Genomic DNA, 17,612 nt, shown 5'->3' with positions numbered 1-17,612 from the left:
CAACTACCTCGCTGATGCGTGTGGAAGGAACGGTAGGGCTATATCGGCTTGGCCACGCTAGCAGGTGGGCTAAGACTAGCGGCACTCATTCGCCATGCGCATGAAGAAAAATAATGAAACATGCATGTTTACTCACTCTGGTTTTGCTGCATACCCACTTGGAGGCGTCTGCGGTTCTCCGCTACCACTTGGCACCAAGTGTACCACGCGCGGTCTCTCCCACGGACTACGGAAATGTTCACGCGTCGTTCAACGGTGTCGCCGTTGACGATGACGCCTCCGGCGCGAAATTGTGGTCTGCGCAACGAGATACAGCCGTCGGTGGCGTCGAGCTACGGTGTGCGCCTCCCGATTCAAAGGTCACCGGTTCGAATCCAACCGGGGCAAAACTTTTTATACGCGACCGTTTCACGCTCTGCATACCGTCACTCACGAAAAAGGTCCGGGTGTTGCCGGGAAAAACGTGCCCTGCCCTCTCCGGCCCACGTGTACCGCCGGGACGTCCTTCGTAGCAGTCAAACGTGATCAAAAGCAGTCTCCAACTGTGTAGGTGGTGTGTCGGGCCTTGCAACTTGCAACAATCTGGTAAAGAAAAGAGGACCAACACCGGTCTGGAACACCACACATTGCACCATGTTTAGTCTATACAGTCTTACCGCTTTATCCACAAGTCTACACTGCCACCAAACCGACAGAATGCACTAATCACTTGATTACGGTTTGACTAGCTAGTAGTGTAGTCGGCACTGGCCGATGCTTTAGAAAATCGTGCGGCTTAAGCGCCACTCCATTCGGAGACCGCACGACGCGTCTGAATTGCCCGGTTGAGACTGCCCGCCTACTAACTACGCAGAAACTCGGGAAACTACCCTACCACACCTCTGCATAAATCTCAAAACTTCCAAACTATTTCTCCAAAGTACAGTATGAGATCACGCATACCCTCCAACGTTGCAACCAGCAATGCTACGTTGCACGTTCTCTTTTCATCACTGGTAACTTCAACTAAAGTCCACCAGAGGCGCAACGAACAACGAGAAGCTTCACACCCGGGTGACTTACAATAGAGGTTGGATGGGTCGTTCACAAATCACGTAACGTGCGCACGTTTTATTAGTTCCACATCCAACCTCAAACTTTTATGGACGCGTCCAAATTCCTGACTCAGTCAGTCATCGACCTACGGTCGGCACAAAAAAATCCTCCGAGGCGTCCTCACCGGACGCCCCACTCGACAAAAAAGAGATCGCTTGACTCACCGACTGTTCTTCGCTTAACGATCGATGTTCGCAGCGATGAATGGCCGTTGGTGACGTGGCCAATTCACCCAGGGGCGGGGGGGGTGGTCGAAAGGGTCATTAGGCCGAATGGGTCATTTGGCCGAAAGGGTCGTTTGGCCGGAAGGGCCATTAGGCCGAAAGGGCCATTTGGCCGAAAGGGTCATTTGGCCGAAAGGGTCGTTTGGCCGAAAGGGTCGTTTGGCCGAAAGGGTCGTTTGGCCGAAAGGGTCGTTCAGCCGAAAGGGTCATTAGGCCCAAAGGTAAATTTGGCCGAAAGGGTCGTTTGGCCGAAAGGGTCGTTTGTCCGAATGGGTCATTTGGACGAAAAGGTCATTTGGCCGAAATGGTCGTTAGGCAGAAAGGGTCGAATGGCCGAAAGGGTCGTTTGGTTATTTGGCCGAATGGATCATTTGGCCGAAAGGGTTGTTTGGCCGAAAGCGTCGTTTGGCCGAATGGGTCATTTGGTCGAAAGGGTCATTAGGCCGAAAGAGTCATTTGGCTGAAAGGTTCGTTTGGCCGGAAGGGTCATTAGGCCGAAAGGGTCATTTGGCTGAAAGGGTAATTTGACCGAAAGGGTCGTTTGGCCGAAAGGGTCGTTTGGCCGAAAGGGTCGTTTGGCCGAAAGGGTTGTTCAGCCGAAAGGGTCATTAGGCCGAAAGGGTCATTTGGCCGAAAGGGTCATTTGGCCGAAAGGGTCATTTGGCCGAAAGGGTCATTTGGCCGAAATGGTCGTTTGGCCGAAAGGGTCGTTTGGTTATTTGGCCGAATGGATCATTTGGCCGAAAGGGTCATTAGGCCGAAAGGGTTGTTTGGCCGAAAGCGTCGTTTGGCCGAATGGGTCATTTGGTCGAAAGGGTCATTAGACCGGAAAGGTCATTTGGCCGAAGGGTTCGTTTGGCTGGAAATGGTCATTAGGCCGAAAAGGTCATTTGCCTGAAAGGGTCATTTGACCGAAAGGGTCGTTTGGCCGAAAGGGTCGTTTGGCCGAAAGGGTCGTTCAGCCGAAAGGGTCATTAGGCCGAAAGGGTCATTTGGCCGAAAGGGTCATTTGGCCGAAAGGGTCGTTTGTCCGAATGGGTCATTTGGCCGAGAGGGTAATTAGGCCGAGAGAATCATTTGGCCGAAAGGGTCATTTGACCGAAAGGGTCGTTTGGCCGGAAGGGTTTTTTGGCCGAAAGGGTCGTTTGGCCGAAAGGGTCGTTTGGCCGAAAGGGTCGTTTGGCCGAAAGGGTCGTTTGACCAAAAGGGTCATTTGGCCGAAAGTGAGAAGAGAAAAATGAAGAGTGAGAAATGAGACGTCTCACTTCTCATTTCTCATTAATCATTTCTCACTGTAAAAAGTGAGTAGTGAGACGTCTCACTACTCACTTTTTACAGCGAGAAGTGAGAAATGAGGAGTGAGAAGTGAGATGTCTGTTTTTTCACTCTTCATTTTTCTTTTCTCACTGTAAAAAGTGAGAAGCGCGAAGTGAGTAGTGAGACGTCTCACTTCTCATTCTTAATTTCTCACTTTTCAATAAACCATTCGGCTAAATGACCCTTTCGGCCAAATGACCCTATTACTACCGTGGGGGGAAGGGTCATTCGGCCAGATGATCCATTCGGCCAAATAATCCATTCGGCCAAATGGCCTATTCGGCCAAATGACCTATTCGGTCAAATGACCCTTTCGGCCAAACAACCATTTCGGCCAAATGACCCTTTCCCCCACGGTAGTAATCTTAAAGCATATATTGTGAACTTTGCTTGAATGGCTTTAATTTGCCTTATCCCAGATATCAGCATATGGGCACCAAACCATACTAGCAGTTTCGATCGTGGAACAAACGAGCGAATAGTAAAGCGATCGTAAGAAAAAAAGTTCTGAAAATTCACGAGTTTATCGCATTATAAATAATCTATATACATAAAAATGAATTTCTGCCTGTCTGAACCTTATAGACTCAAAAACTACTGAACCGATCGGCGTGAAAATATGTATGCAGAGGTTTATGGGGCCGTGGAAGATTCTTAAGATGATTCGAGACCTCTTCCTCCTTTGAAAAGGGAGGCTCCCACTCAAATGAAATGGCAATTTCTTCATAACTCGAGAACTAATCTAACGAATGGAACCAAATCTGGTATGTGGAGGTTTTGGAAGGGAAGATATGCTTCTATGGTGGTTCAAAACCCCTACCCCTTCTGGACAGTGACGGGAAATGTCATATCGATGTCATGGGACTAACTTGCTTATAACTTTTCTCACAGGTCATTTACAATTATGTTTTCCTTATAAACATGTAGCCCTTAAAGGACCCGCAAACTTTTTCTAACAGGTAATTTCTCTAAATATGATATTGGCGGCGTGAGAGCCGAATTAGTGTCAAATGACATTAATGTCATGACATTCCGTGACATTTTTCTAATCTCACTCTCATGGCTCACACTTTGTATTTAGAACAATGATCTGTTCGACAAAGTTCTAGGATCCTTCAAGTACTACATGTTAATAAAAAAATCGGAACTGTAAATGACTTTTGAAACAAGTTATTAAGAAAGTAGTAATAGCAATGCCATGACATTTTTTTGACATTTCCCATCACTGCTTCTGGAAAAGGGAGCTCCCATATAAATGAAACAGAATTTTCTGCAAAACTAGAGAACTAATCAGAGAATAAATAAATTTTAGGCGAAATGAAGTTTGTCGGGTCTGTAGTAGTGATCACGGAAAGACATGTTAGATGGAAATCTTCTGAGCGCTGAAGAATAACTCGGATTGTGATGGTTTTGTGGAAAGCATTTTATATGATGAAAAATAATGATGATTATTATTTATTCTCCACTTATTCAACATGAATTGTTTAAAAAACAGATGCTCTCTAGAATTAACATGAAGAGTTTAACTTAAACCTAGATTTAATAGAACAAATCGAATAAATTTTCAAAGTTCAAGGGACAATGCGGAAGACAATTTAAAACGTAGGAATGGTTGTAAAACGAATATATTTGATGAATAAACATGATTTCATAAATTGTTTCAATTCTGCTCCTTGAATGGCTTAATATACTTTGATTTCAACATTTTTCACGTGGGACAACTGTACGATTTGAATGGGATGTATATATAAAGTAGAATAACCTTAAAAAACATGGATTGGTAATGCATTAATTCATCCAAAATCCAGTTTAAATTATATCACATTCACACGGTTCGATTTTGTTAGAAGCTGTATCATTGATTGTCGAGTAGAACGCAATGGTTCAGTTTCCATTTTGGAAAAAAAATTAAATTGCTGAGTTGCCCTCCATACATGGAGATATTGGTGGAAATACATTTTAGTTCGATAATATTTCTTGAAAATTGGTCCAATCGTCCTTTTTTTATTTATTTGTGAGAATTCCCAAAAGTATCTAAATTTTTCTATCAAATCTCCGTTCAATCATAGTACAGAATCAAAATACTTTTTAAACTTAAAAATAAATTGAGGAATAGTCTGATTCCCCGAAGAACGGCGCACCCAACTAATGAATGTAGCTTCGCTCATTATCCTTAATGAGAGCTTCAAATATTCTTCGAAAATCCCTTTTCATATTTTTTTTAATATTTTTTTTCGTAGAAACTTTGTTCAGAAAAAAATGTTCGATTGTCGCCACACAAATGCTTGATTTCGCAAATTAAATTTTAAAACTCTCCTTGAATTCACCTTCCCTGTATTAGCGTGCAAATGAGGAAACATGGAAACGTCAAGATATATTATCTTGCTGCAGTCTGAACACCTCGTAATAATTGGATACCCTCTCACTTAACAAAGTCATAAATAGCCCAATCTGAATAGGCTATAACCCGTTCAATTTGTGTTCCGCATATTTCGTAATCCCATACAATAGGCGATCTTTTCCGATTAATTGCATATTATTCGGCAACTCGGCAGTGGATAGACAACAGTAAAAGCACAACCGCGAGCTAACCGCGGTGGAGGTTGGTACTCGGTATTCTGATGGCTTTCCGCAAACGTGACCTTTAAGTGGTCTTGTTGTGTAGGGGTTATCACGCCTATCTAGAGAGTAGGAGGTTGATGGTACGAGTCCGTCCAAGACACGTGGATTCATTTCGCAAAATTTCATATCAATTTGTCCATTTCGAAACATGTGCTGTATATATGCACAGCCAAGGTATTTAATGATCTTTTACGGATGAACGATTTAACTGAACATTTTTGAGCGGTTATGGTCATGCAGTTTCTTAGACACCAATTCTGAGTCCGGGTGGAGCATAGCGTCCGGTTCAATGGTGCTCCGTCAACCCGAAACCAGTGCTATAACGCGTCACGATCTACGCGGCCTAGTCTTCGACGATGGATCTAGCCTACTCCGACTAGAAGCTCCCCGGCGGCAGAAACTCTTCGAAACCAATCTTCTGTAATCTTGAGCCAATAAGCTCCCGACCCAATCGCGGTATACTCAGTCAGATTCCTCCTCGTGATTAGTCTTGGGGAACACCCGCTGTTATGCCTATTCTCTTCAGCCCTTCATGTGTGTCGTAGACCAACGTCCTATTCTCAAAGTAACTCTTCAGGATTCTGCACAGGTACCCTGGAACCCCCATCCCGTGTAAGAAGCTGGCTATTGCTTCCCAGCTGGCACTGTTGAACGCATTTTTCACGTCTAAGGTTACCACAGCGCAGTAGCGGTTTCCTCTCCTCTTTTGCTTCTTGGTTGATTCAGCAGCTTCAACGAATATCCGTATGGCGTCAACTGTGGACCTGCTCTTCAGAAACCCGAACTACATGCTTGATAATCCGTTAGCACTTTCTGTGTGGATCGCCAGCCAGTTAAGTATGACCCTCTCAAGAATCTCCGGGTGGCTTACCTTGCTTCGGCAGCAGTACTAACTTTTGCCGCTTCTGCCAATCGGGGAAGTTTCCTTCGTCTATGCACTTCTGCAATGTTGTGCGTAACATATCCGGATTAACCTGGATCGCCGTTTTCAAGACCAGATTGGTGCCTTATTAGTTTTTACGCTTTTTGCTGCCGTGACACGGGCTTCATCTCTACTGCTGTTGTCACCATACGGTGTACGAGGCCAGACTGATGATTCGTGATGCGGAAACAGTCCCTCCATAATTGTTTTGAGTTTTTCTAAGCTCCTCTCTAGCGGTATCGCTGAGCCTTTAATCTTAGCCATAGCGACCCTGTATACATCCCCATGGGTTTGCATCCGCGTTGTGGCAGAGCTCTTTCATGCAAGCTGCCCGCCAGATTTCTTGTTTGAGAGCAGCTTTAGCCGCCCTAAATACTGGTTTGCGCTCTTCTCTTTCTACGTCGTTGTGGGCTCTCTGCATCCTCCTCCTTGCTCGAAAACAGCTGTGATGAGTTCGGCGATCGTTTTATTCCACCATTGGCCTACGTGCATACCGTAGATGTACCTTTCTCGGCATGGTTGCATCGCAGGCTCGGGTCAATACCAGCTCGTCTCAGATCAGATTTTGCAGATTGCGCTCGAATCGCATTGCTTCCACAAACACATCCTTGCCAAAGGCTTCTGTCTTTCACTTTCGCTCCTTGATACTTGATACGGAGTTCACCAAAAATAGGTAATTATCATTAAAACAGTTTAATATATTTTGGTCTTTGCACCAATAGTTGCGGTAGCGTTCCTATAGTTCACTATAGAGCACCATAGAAAAAACAATGTGATCTTAATGAACATCATAATGAATACTATTGCAATGGCTTCTCGATGGCAAAAAAAGTAATTTAAATAGCTTTTGAATACATTCACAAGGTAAGTGGAACAACATATGTATCTGTTTTAAGATCCCAAACAGTGATGGAAAGTGTTTAGTTCCTCCACTATTGGATCATTTACCAAATACATAACGAAACTGATGGGGGGTCCCGTAGTGTAGTTGGCTACACGTTCGCCTCATAAGCGAATGGTCATGGGTTCGATTCCCAGCCCCTCCACCAAAATCTTGTCAGTCGCCAGAAGTGCAGTCCGTACGGTGGCGTTTTTGGGGAACGCGCCTCATCGACACGGCTGCCTGATGACGACTGACAAAACTGTTCTTCTCGGAGGCATTCCCCAACGTTCTTTGATTAATGGCAACCGAACAAAGCAATGATCACTGGATTCATCACATGGACAAATGAACACAATGGACTCACGATGATATGGACTGGCAACGACAACAATAACGAATTATGGACATCTAAAAATAGATTCTATGTGGACTCTTTTATGACGATTATGATACGAATCTTTGCTACTTTGATTATGTATCACTAGAACCACACGTTCCTGCTGGACATACTTGTGAGTACACTGCCCATATGACCTGCCCAATTCATGATATTCGCCGGATGTCAAATGCATTCGCTCGGCCGCGACAGGTGTAACAGCCAAAGCATATTTTTTTCAGTTCTTCGTCTACAAAGAACTGAAATGTTTTCATTTTGGCGGTTACGCCCTTTGGTCTAGCATTGCATTTGCCACATAATAAACATAGTCATGCAATGGCAGGCATGAGAAAGTTTCAATAGAAACTGTGGAAATGCTAATAGAGCACTAATTTGAGAAGCAGGCCAAGTTCCAGTTGGAACCTAGATCCACTGTAGAAATGAAGATGAATCTGTTGGGATTCTCCGGTTAATCCTGAATTATCAAATCAGATTAGTACATGCAAGAATCATTACCCTAGGTTTAAGCTACGAAAGTTATTACATTCAATCAAAATGCTTTCAACAATATTTGAGCTCAGTATCGTACACAAACGCCATAAATATTCCAAGGCGGGAGACAATGAAGCCATTCGTCATAATATTTGCAGACAGCGTAAATGGCTTTAGAATCCGGAAATGTTTTCCGATGAACCCGGTCAGATAAAGGACTGAAATAGCCGTTTTTCGCAGTCGAACCCTTTCCCCCTTTTATTTTTGGCTCTTATTTAGTTGGCAAGCCGTTAAATCACTGTCGCATCAGTATGATGGAGGAACGGAATAACTTTCAAGTGTGTATAACGCAGAAAAGAACAGCTCTGTTCCTTGTATAAATTTATTGTTATTAATATGATTATTTTATTACTGGATCAGTGGCATGGGCAAGATGTGGAAAACTCCTCCACCCCAAACCAAAACAGCAGCGGTTCAATGGAAAAGTTGAAAGAGGGTAAATGAGATTGGATCGAAAGATGATTATGATTCACATATTCATTCCGGGGTGAGCGGATAGATAGTTTTTATTCGATGAATAATTCCTTTTGCCTTCCATGAAAGCTACTTTGCAAATGTGCACATTTACATAAAAATTACATTTTATGCGACTTGGTAATGTCCTACTCGTAGTGCAAGGAAAACTTGTGCTATCCAAACTACGACTTACAATGGTGCTACTGCGGAAAAGAAATCCAACATCAAAAAACTGAGCAAGACATTCCATCACAATTTTAATTTCCCTTAGGTATTTTGAAAATCATGCTCCAACGCGCCGACGATGGTCCTCCGCAGCAGACGACATCCGGAGAATTCTTAACACATCATCATCACCATCTCATCGTCTTCGTCATCATCTTATAATGCGATCCTTCGGTTGCGTTCTCTGCAAATGACATTCATTACTCCCTTTCCATTCGGCTCCGTATGTTCCCGGTAATGATTACCATATTTATTACAATATCTGTTGACGTGTAAAATAATTTCTGTGGCCTCGTTCATCACTCACCCCAGCATCTAATTGAAGCTTTGCAGCATGGTGAAGTAGGAGTAAATTTTCTTGTAAATCTGAAATGGGATATAAAATCGTTAATGAAAACTCCCACGTGCGATTTGCGAATATCATTGAGTACCTGAACGAAAGCAAACAAATCAATCGAATCGAAACCATCGGAAAGTACCACTGGATGTTGCGAAGAATTCAGAATTAGCGCTAGAGATTTCTGAACAGGAATTGGTAGTGCGTACCATGATATATTGTAGATTTCGTCAATCAGTTGATCATTCTGCGAAAGAACGGTAAGTTATCTAAATCAGATCATCATAGCTAGGGTGACCAAATGGTATCATAAAGGAGGACATGTTTTGCTTTTTCAATAAAAAAAAAACGAATGCCATCCATTTGAATGTCCTCCTTTTTGAATATTTAAAGAAAGTAGTTAATAATGCTGGATATCAGTTTCAGAAGACTTTCATCTGAAGAAAATATTAAAACAGATCCATTCGCAAAAAACAACGAATATTTGCATTTATCTATATGGTTTCAAGATGAAATATTTTTCATTGAGCTTTTGAATAAAATAAAAGTAGATAATGACCATAATCAGTAAATCATCACCATAGGATGTCGATGTCGAAGTTAGGTTTTTGTAGAAATAGGTTATAGAAAATTCAACCATATTCCCTTGAATATGTGACGCGAAGAGCAATCGGTCTCTTACCTTTGGTACTCTTGCAACCTTTACGTATAATCCAAAATGGCTTGGAAATATTCAAATGTGGGGAAAAAATGGTTTTCACTAGTCAATCAAAGTTAAATAGTTAAATGCCAACATTTTCAGCTCTTCTCCAGCTAACGTGAACGTTGTTCACAATATTTGGAAACTCATTGCATATGTGAAAGATTGAATTCAAAATATGTATTGGAGAAAAAATTAAATAAATTGTTTTCTACCTTAAAACGATCAACTGCAAATAAATAAAACCGCGTGAAACCAATCCAAATACATTAAAATCCAGTAAATCCTACTAAAAACCAACCCAAATCCAATCCGAATCCAATCCAAATCCAATCCAAATCCAATCAAAATCCAATCCAAATCCAATCCAAATCCAATCTAAATCCAAATCCAATCCAAATCCAATCCAAATCCAATCCAAATCCAATCCAAATCAATCCAACCAATCAATCAATCCAATCCAATCCAAATCAATCCAATCTAATCCAAATCCAATCCAAATCAATCCAAATCAATCCAAATCCAATCCAAATCAATCCAGTCCAATCCAAATCAATCCAATCCAGTCCAAATCAATCCAGATCCAGTCCAAATCAGTCCAGATCCAGTCAGGTCAGTCAAATCCAGTCCAGGTCAGTCCAGATCCAGTCCAGGTCAGTCCAGATCCAGTCCAGATCAGTCCAGGTCAGTCCGATCAGTCAAATCAATCCGATCCAGTCAATCAGTCCAGATCCAGGTCAGATCCAGTCCAGTCAGTCCAGATCCAGTCAGGTCAGTCCAGGTCAGTCCAGGTCAGTCAGATCCAGTCCAGATCAGTCCAGGTCAGTCCAGGTCCAGTCCAGATCAGATCCAGTCCAGATCTGATCCAGGTCAGTCCAGGTCAGTCCTGATCAGTCCTGATCAGTCCAGGTCAGTCAGTCCAGATCCAGTCCAGTCTGATCTAGTCCAGATCCAGTCCAGGTCTGAGTCAGATCCGGTCCAGGTCAGTCCAGGTCAGTCCTGATCAGTCCTAGTCCAGTCAGGTCAGTCAGGTCAGTCCAGGTCAGTCAGTCCAGATCCAGTCCAGGTCAGTCCAGATCCAGTCCAAGTCAGTCAGTCGGTCAGGTCCAGTCCAGATCAGTCCAGGTCAGTCAGGTCAGTCCAGGTCAGTCAGATCCAGTCCAGATCCAGTCAGGATCAGTCGGATCCAGTCAGGTCAGTCAGATCCAGTCCAGTCAGTCAGTCAGTCAGGAGTCGGATCCAGATCAGTCCAGTCCAGTCAGTCCAGTCAGTCCAGTCCAGGTCAGTCCAGGTCAGTCCAGGTCAGTCAGGTCAGTCCAGATCAGTCAGGTCAGTCCAGGTCAGTCCGGATCCAGTCGGATCCAGTCCAGATCCAGTCAGGTCAGTCAGATCCAGTCAAGATCGGTCCAGGTCAGTCCAGGTCAGTCCAGGTCAGTCCAGATCCAGTCAGGTCCAGATCAGTCAGTCCAGTCAGATCCAGTCTAGGTGAGTCAGGTCAGTCAGGTCCAGATCCAGTCCAGGTCCAGTTTCAAGATCCAGTCCAGATCTGGTCAGATCCAGTCGGATCCAGTCCAGATCCAGTCCAGATCAGTCAGATCCAGTCCAGATCCAGGTCCAGTCCAGATCCAGTCCAGATCAGTCCAGGCCCAGTCCAGGTCAGTCCAGATCAGTCCAGATCCACTCCAGATCAGTTCAGATCCAGTCCAGATCCAGTACAGATGCCGTCCAGGTCAGGTCAAGAGCCAGTCCAGATCCAGTCCAGATCTCAGATCCCAGTCAGTCCAGGTCAGTCCAGATCCAGTCCAGATGCAGTCCAGGTGCGGTCAGTCCAGTCCAGATCGGTCAAGTCCGGTCAGATCCAAGTCAAGTCAGAGTCAGATCAGTCCAGATCCAGTCAGATCCAGTCCAGGTCCAGTCAGGTCAGTCCAGATCCGGTCCAGGTCAGTCAGTCAGATCCAGTCCAGATCCAGTCCAGGTCAGTCAGATCGGTCAGGTCAGGATCCAGTCCAGTCCAGGTCAGTCCAGAGTCCAGGTCAGTCGGTCCAGTCGGAAGTCAGTCCAGATCCAGTCCAGGTCAGTCCAGGTCAGTCCAGGTCCAGTCCAGGTCGGTCCAGGTCAGTCCAGTCCAGTCGGGTCCAGATCCAGTCCAGATCAGTCCAGATCAGTCAAGGTCCGAGTCCAGGTCAGTCCAGATCCAGTCCAGTCAGTCAGATCAGTCAAGATCAGTCCAGAGTCAGTCAGGTCAGTCCAGATCCAGTCAAGGTCGATCCAGAGTCAGTCCAGGTCCAGTCAGGTCCAGTCAAGGTCAGTCAGATCCAGTCCAGTCAATCGATCCAGTCCAGGTCAGTCCGATCAGTCCAGATCCAGTCAGATCAGTCAGATCAGTCAGATCCAGTCCAGGTCAGTCCAGATTCCAATCCAGTCAGGTCCAAGATCCAGTCCAGATCCAGTCGGTCAAGTCAGTCCAGGTCAGTCCAGATCCAGTCAGGTCAGTCCAGATCCAGTCAGATCCAGTCCAGGTCAGTCCAGATCCAGTCCAGATCCAGTCAGGTCAGTCCAGGTCAGTCAGATCCAGTCCAGGTCCAGTCAAATTGGTCAGTCCAGGTCAGTCCAGTCCAGGTCAGTCAGGTCAGTCCAGGTCAGTCCAGGTCAGTCAGATCCAGTCAATCCAGTCAGGTCAGGTCCAGTCAGTCCAGGTCCAGTCAGATCCAGTCCAGGTCCAGTCCAGATCGGTCCAGTCCAGTCAGTCCAGTCAGATCAGTCCAGGTCAGTCAGGTCAGTCCAGATCCAGTCCAGGTCAGTCCAGGTCGTCAGTCCAGGTCAGTCCAGATCCAGTCAGGTCAGTCCAGGTCAGTCCAGTCCAGGTCCAGTCCAGGTCAGTCAGATCCAGTCGGTCCAGATCCAGTCAGTCAGGATCCAGTCCAAGGTCAGTCCAGATCCAGTCCTGGTCAGTCCAGATTGGTCAGTCCCAGGTCAGTCCAGGTCAGTCCAGTCCAGATCCAGTCAGGTCAGTCCAGATCAGTCCAGTCCAGTCCAGATCGGTCAGTCAGAGTCAGTCAGATCCAGTCCAGATCCAGTCCAGATCGATCTCCAGATCAGTCAGGTCAGTCCAGGTCGGTCCAGGTCAGTCCAGATCCGGTCCAGGTCAGTCCAGGTCGGTCCAGTCGGTCAGGTCAGGTCCAGATCCAGTCCAGGTCAGTCCAGGTCAGTCAGATCCAGTCCGGATCCAGTCCAGGTCAGTCCCAGGTCCAGTCAGGTCAGTCCAGGTCAGTCCAGGTCAGTCAGATCGGTCAGGTCAGTCCAGATCAGTCCAGGTCAGTCCAGGTCCAGTCCAGGTCGGTCCAGATCCAGTCCAGGTCAGTCCAGATCAGTCCAGGTCAGTCAGATCCAGTCAGATCCAGTCCAGATCCAGTCCAGATCCAGTCAAGGTCGGTCCAGGTCAGTCCAGATCCAGTCCAGATCCAGTCCAGGTCAGTCAGGTCAGTCCAGATCCAGTCCAGGTCCAGTCCAGATCAGTCCAAGATCCAGTCCAGATCCAGTCCAGATCCAGTCAGGTCAGTCCAGATCCAGTCAGGTCGATGTCAAATCAATCAAAGTCAGTCCAGATCCAGTCAGATCCAGTCCAGGTCAGTCAGATCCAGTCAGATCCAGTCCAGATCCAGTCAGGTCGATCCAAATCAATCCAGTCCAGATCGGTCCAGGTCGGTCAGTTGGGTCAGTCCGGATCCGAGTCAGGTCAGTCCAGATCCAGTCCAGGTCAGTCCAGGTCAGTCCAGTCCAGTCAGGTACCGAATCAGTCAGTCAGTCGGTCCAGTCGGTCCAAAGGTCCAGTCAGGTCAGTCCAGTCCAAGGTCCAGGTCGGTCAGGTCAGTCCAGTGCGGTCAGGTCAGTCCAAGTCAGTCAAGTCAGTCAGGTCAGTCCAGGTCAGTCAGGTCAGTCAGGTCAGTCCAGGATCGGTCCAGGTCAGTCCAGGTCCAGTCCAGATCGAATTCAGGTCCAGTCCAGATCCAGTACCGTCAGTCCAGATCCAGTCCAGTCCAGATCCAGGTCAGATCCAGGTCGATCCAGGTCGGTCAGGTCAGTCCAGATCAGTCAGATCCAGGTCAGGTCGGTCAGGTCAGTCCAAGTCGATCAGTCCAGTCCAGGTCAGTCAGATCCAGTCCAGATCCAGTCCAGGTCAGTCCAGATCCAGTCCAGATCCAGTCCAGGTCCAGTCAAGTCAGTCAGGTCAGTCCAGATCCAGTCAAGTCAGTCAGTCAGTCCAGGTCAGGTCCAGTCAGTCCAGATCCAGTCCAGATCCAGTCCAGGTCAGTCAGGTCAGTCCAAGATCCAGTCCAAGTCAGTCCAGGTCAGTCCAGGTCAGTCAGGTCAGTCCAGGTCAGTCCAGATCAGTCCAGATCCAGTCCAGGTCAGTCCAGATCCAGTCAGGTCAGTCCAGGTCCAGTCCAGATCCAGTCAGATCAGTCCAGATCCAGTCCAGATCCAGTCCAGGTCAGTCCAGGTCAGTCCAGTCAGTCGGATCCAGTCCAGGTCAGTCCAGATCCAGTCCAGGTCCAGTCGATCCAGATCGGTCAGGTCAGGTCAGGTCAGTCAGGTCGGTCCAGATCCAGGTCCAGATCCAGTCAGTCCAGTCCAGATCAGGTCCAGGTCAGTCCAGGTCAGTCAGATCCAGTCCAGATCCAGTCAGGTCAGTCCAGAGTCGGTCAGGTCAGTCCAGGTCGGTCCAGGTCGAGTCCAGGTCAGTCCAGGTCAGTCCAGATCCAGTCCAGGTCCAGTCAGATCCAGTCAGATCCAGTCAGTCCAGGTCCAGTCCAGATCCAGTCAGGTCAGGTCAGTCCAGGTCCAGTCCAGGTCGGTCAGTCCAGTCCAGGTCAGTCAGGTCAGATCCAGTCCAGGTCAGTTCCAGATCCAGTCCAGTCGGTCAGATCCAGTCAGGTCCAGTCCAGATCCAGTCCAGATCCAGTCCAGGTCAGTCCAGATCCAGTCCAGGTCCAGTCCAGATCCAGTCCAGGTCAGTCAGTCCAGATCCAGTCAGGCCCAGTCCCAGGTCCAGTCCAGGTCCTGTCAGATCCAGTCCAGATCGGCTCCAGATCAGTTCAGGTCCAGTCCAGGTCAGTCCAGATGCCATCCAGATCCAGTCCAGGTCTAGTCTGATCCAGTCAGGCCCAGCCCCAGAGTGCAGTCAGGTGCAGTCAAGTCAGTCCAGGTCAGTCCAGATCCAGTCCAGGTCAGTCCAGATCCGGTCAAAGTCTCAGTCCAGTCGATCCGATCAGTCAAGATCACAGTCCAGATCCGGTTTCAGGTCCGGTCAGGTCGGTCCAGGTCAGTCCAGATCCAGTCCAGGTCAGTCCAGGTCAGTCCAGATCCAGTCCAGGTCAGTCCAGATCCAGTCCAGGTCAGTCAGTCAGTCAGATCCAGTCAGTCCAGATCAGTCCAGGTCAGTCCAGTCAGTCAGATCCAGTCCAGGTCAGTCCAGATCCAGTCCAGGTCAGTCCAGATCAGTCAGATCCGATCAGTCAGTCAGTCCAGAAGTCCAAATCAGGTCAGTCCAGATCCAGTCCAGGTCTGTCCAGATCCAGTCCAGATCGGCTCCAGGTCAGTCCAGATCCAGTCCAGGTCCAGTCCAGATCCAGTCCAGGTCAGTCCAGATCAGTCCAGTCAGTCCAGGTCAGTCAGATCGGTCCAAGTGCGGTCAGAGTCAGTCCAGGTCAGTCCAGGTCAGTCCAGGTCAGTCAGATCCAGTCCAGGTCAGTCCAGTCGAGTCAGATTCAAGTCCAGTCCAGATCCAGTTCAGGTTCCAGATCCAGTCCAGATCCAGTCAAGATCAGTCCAGATCAGTCCAGATCCAGTCCAGGTCAGTCCAGGTCAGTCCAGATCCAGTCCAGGTCAGTCCAGGTCAGTCCAGATCCAGTCCAGGTCAGTCCAGATCCAGTCCAGGTCAGTCAGGTCCAGGTCAGTCCAGGTCAGTCAGGTCGGTCCAGGTCAGTCCAGTCCAGTCCAGATCCAGGTCCAGGTCAGTCCAGTCAGAGTCAGGTCAGTCAGATCAGTCCAGGTCCGGTCAGGTCGGTCAGTCCAGGTCCAGTCAGATCGATCCAGATCCAGTCAGGTCAGTCCAGGTCAGTCCAGGTCCGGTCCAGGATCAGTCCAGGTCAGTCAGATCCAGTCCAGGTCAGTCCAGATCCAGTCAGGTTCAGTCCAGGTCAGTCCAGGTCAGTCCAGGTCAGTCCAGGTCAGGTCCAGTCGATCCAGGTCAGTCCAGTCAGTCCAGATCCAGTCCAGGTCAGTCCAGGTCAGTCAGTCAGATCCAGGTCCAGTCCAGTCGGTCCAGTCCAGTCCAGGTCAGTCCAGATCCAGTCAGTCAGGTCAGATCCAGTCCAGATCCAGTCCAGATCCAGTCAGGTCAGTCAAGGTCCAGTCCAGATCCAGTCCAGGTCCAGTCCAGGTCAGTCCAGGTCCAGTCCAGGTCAGTCCAGATCCAGTCCAGATCCAGTCCAGATCCAGTCCAGGTCAGTCCAGATCCAGTCAAGGTCAGTCCAGATCAGTCCAGGTCAGTCAGGTCCAGTCCAGTCAGATCCAGTCCAGGTCGGTCAGATCCAGTCCAGATCCAGTCAGGTCAGTCCAGGTCAGTCCAGGTCAGGTCAGATCAAGTCAGTCCAGATCCAGTCAGATCCAGTCCAGATCCAGTCAGTCCAGTCAGTCCAGATCCAGGTCAGGTCAGTCCAGTCCAAGGTCAGTTCAAGAGATCCAGTCCAGGTCCGGTCAGTCCGTCAGTCAAGTCAGGTCGGTCAAGGTCCAGTCCAGATCCAGTCCCAGGTCCAGTCAAGGTCAGTCCAGATCAGTCAGTCGATCCAGTCCAGGTCAGTCCAGGTCAGTCCAGGTCCAGTCCAGATCCAGTCAGGTCAGTCCAGGATCCCGGTCAGGTCAGTCCAGATCCAGTCCAGGTCAGTCCAGGTCAGTCCAGATCGGTCAGGTCAGTCAGGTCAGTCAGATCAGTCCAGGTCAGTCCAGGTCCAGTCAGATCCAGTCCAGGTCGGTCCAGATCCAGTCCAGGTCAGTCCAGATCCAGTCAGGTCAGATCAGGTCAGTCAATTCAGTCAGATCCCGGTCAGTCAGTCCAGGTCAGTCCAGATCCAGTCAGGTCAGTCCAGGTCAGTCCAGGTCAGTCCAGATCGGTCCAGGTCAGATCCAGTCCAGATCCAGTCCAAGATCCAGTCCAGGTCGATCCAGGTCGGTCAGGTCAGTCCAGGTCGAGTCCAGGTCAGTCCAGGTCAGTCAGTCCAGGTCAGTCCCAGGTCAGTCAGGATCCAGTCAGGTCAGTCCAAGGTCAGTCAGGTCAGTCGGTCAGATCCAGTCAGGTCAGTCAGATCCAGTCCAGGTCAGTCCAGGTCCAGTCCAGATCCAGTCCAGGTCAGTCCAGATCCAGTCAGATCCAGTCCAGGTCAGTCCAGGTCAGTCCAGATCGGTCAGGTCAGTCCAGGTCCAGTCCAGATCCAGTCCAGGTCAGTCCAGGTCAGTCCAGAGTCAGTCCAGGTCAGTCAGGTCAGTCCAGTCCAGGTCAGATCCAGGTCGGTCAGGTCAGTCAGTCAGGTCCAGATCCAGTCAGGTCAGTCAGGTCAGTCCAGATCCAGTCCAGTCAGTCCAGGTCAGTCCAGGTCCAGTCCAGGTCAGTCAGATCCAGTCCAGGTCAGTCCAGGTCAGTCCAGGTCAGTCCAGATCCAGTCCAGGTCAGTCAGATCCAGTCCAGGTCAGTCCAGGTCAGTCCAGGTCAGTCCAGATCCAGTCCAGATCAGTCCAGATCCAGTCCAGGTCAGTCCAGGTCAGTCAGGTCAGTCCAGATCCAGTCCAGGTCAGTCCAGATCCAGTCCAGGTCAGTCCAGGTCAGTCCAGATCCGGTCCAGATCCA

At 48.3% G+C, this 17,612-nt stretch overlaps 1 protein-coding gene across 1 annotated transcript in view; it reads right to left on the bottom strand.

The window, feature by feature from the left end:
* Positions 1-8,987: 8,987 nt before the first annotated feature.
* Positions 8,988-17,612, bottom strand: part of LOC134226735 (odorant receptor 4-like) — a 28,016-nt gene continuing 19,391 nt past the window's right edge. The window contains exons 5-6 of the mRNA XM_062707700.1: positions 9,104-9,256; positions 8,988-9,038 (exon numbers count right to left, since the gene is read on the bottom strand). Coding sequence (XP_062563684.1) covers positions 8,988-9,038; positions 9,104-9,256 — 204 coding nt within the window. The remainder of the gene's footprint in view (positions 9,039-9,103; positions 9,257-17,612) is intronic.

The sequence above is a fragment of the Armigeres subalbatus genome, chromosome 3 (genome assembly GCF_024139115.2).
Source record: "Armigeres subalbatus isolate Guangzhou_Male chromosome 3, GZ_Asu_2, whole genome shotgun sequence".
NCBI classification, from domain to species: Eukaryota; Metazoa; Arthropoda; class Insecta; order Diptera; family Culicidae; genus Armigeres; species Armigeres subalbatus.
The sequence above is the reverse complement of the archived record's forward strand: the minus strand, read 5'-3'. Positions and strand labels throughout refer to the sequence as shown.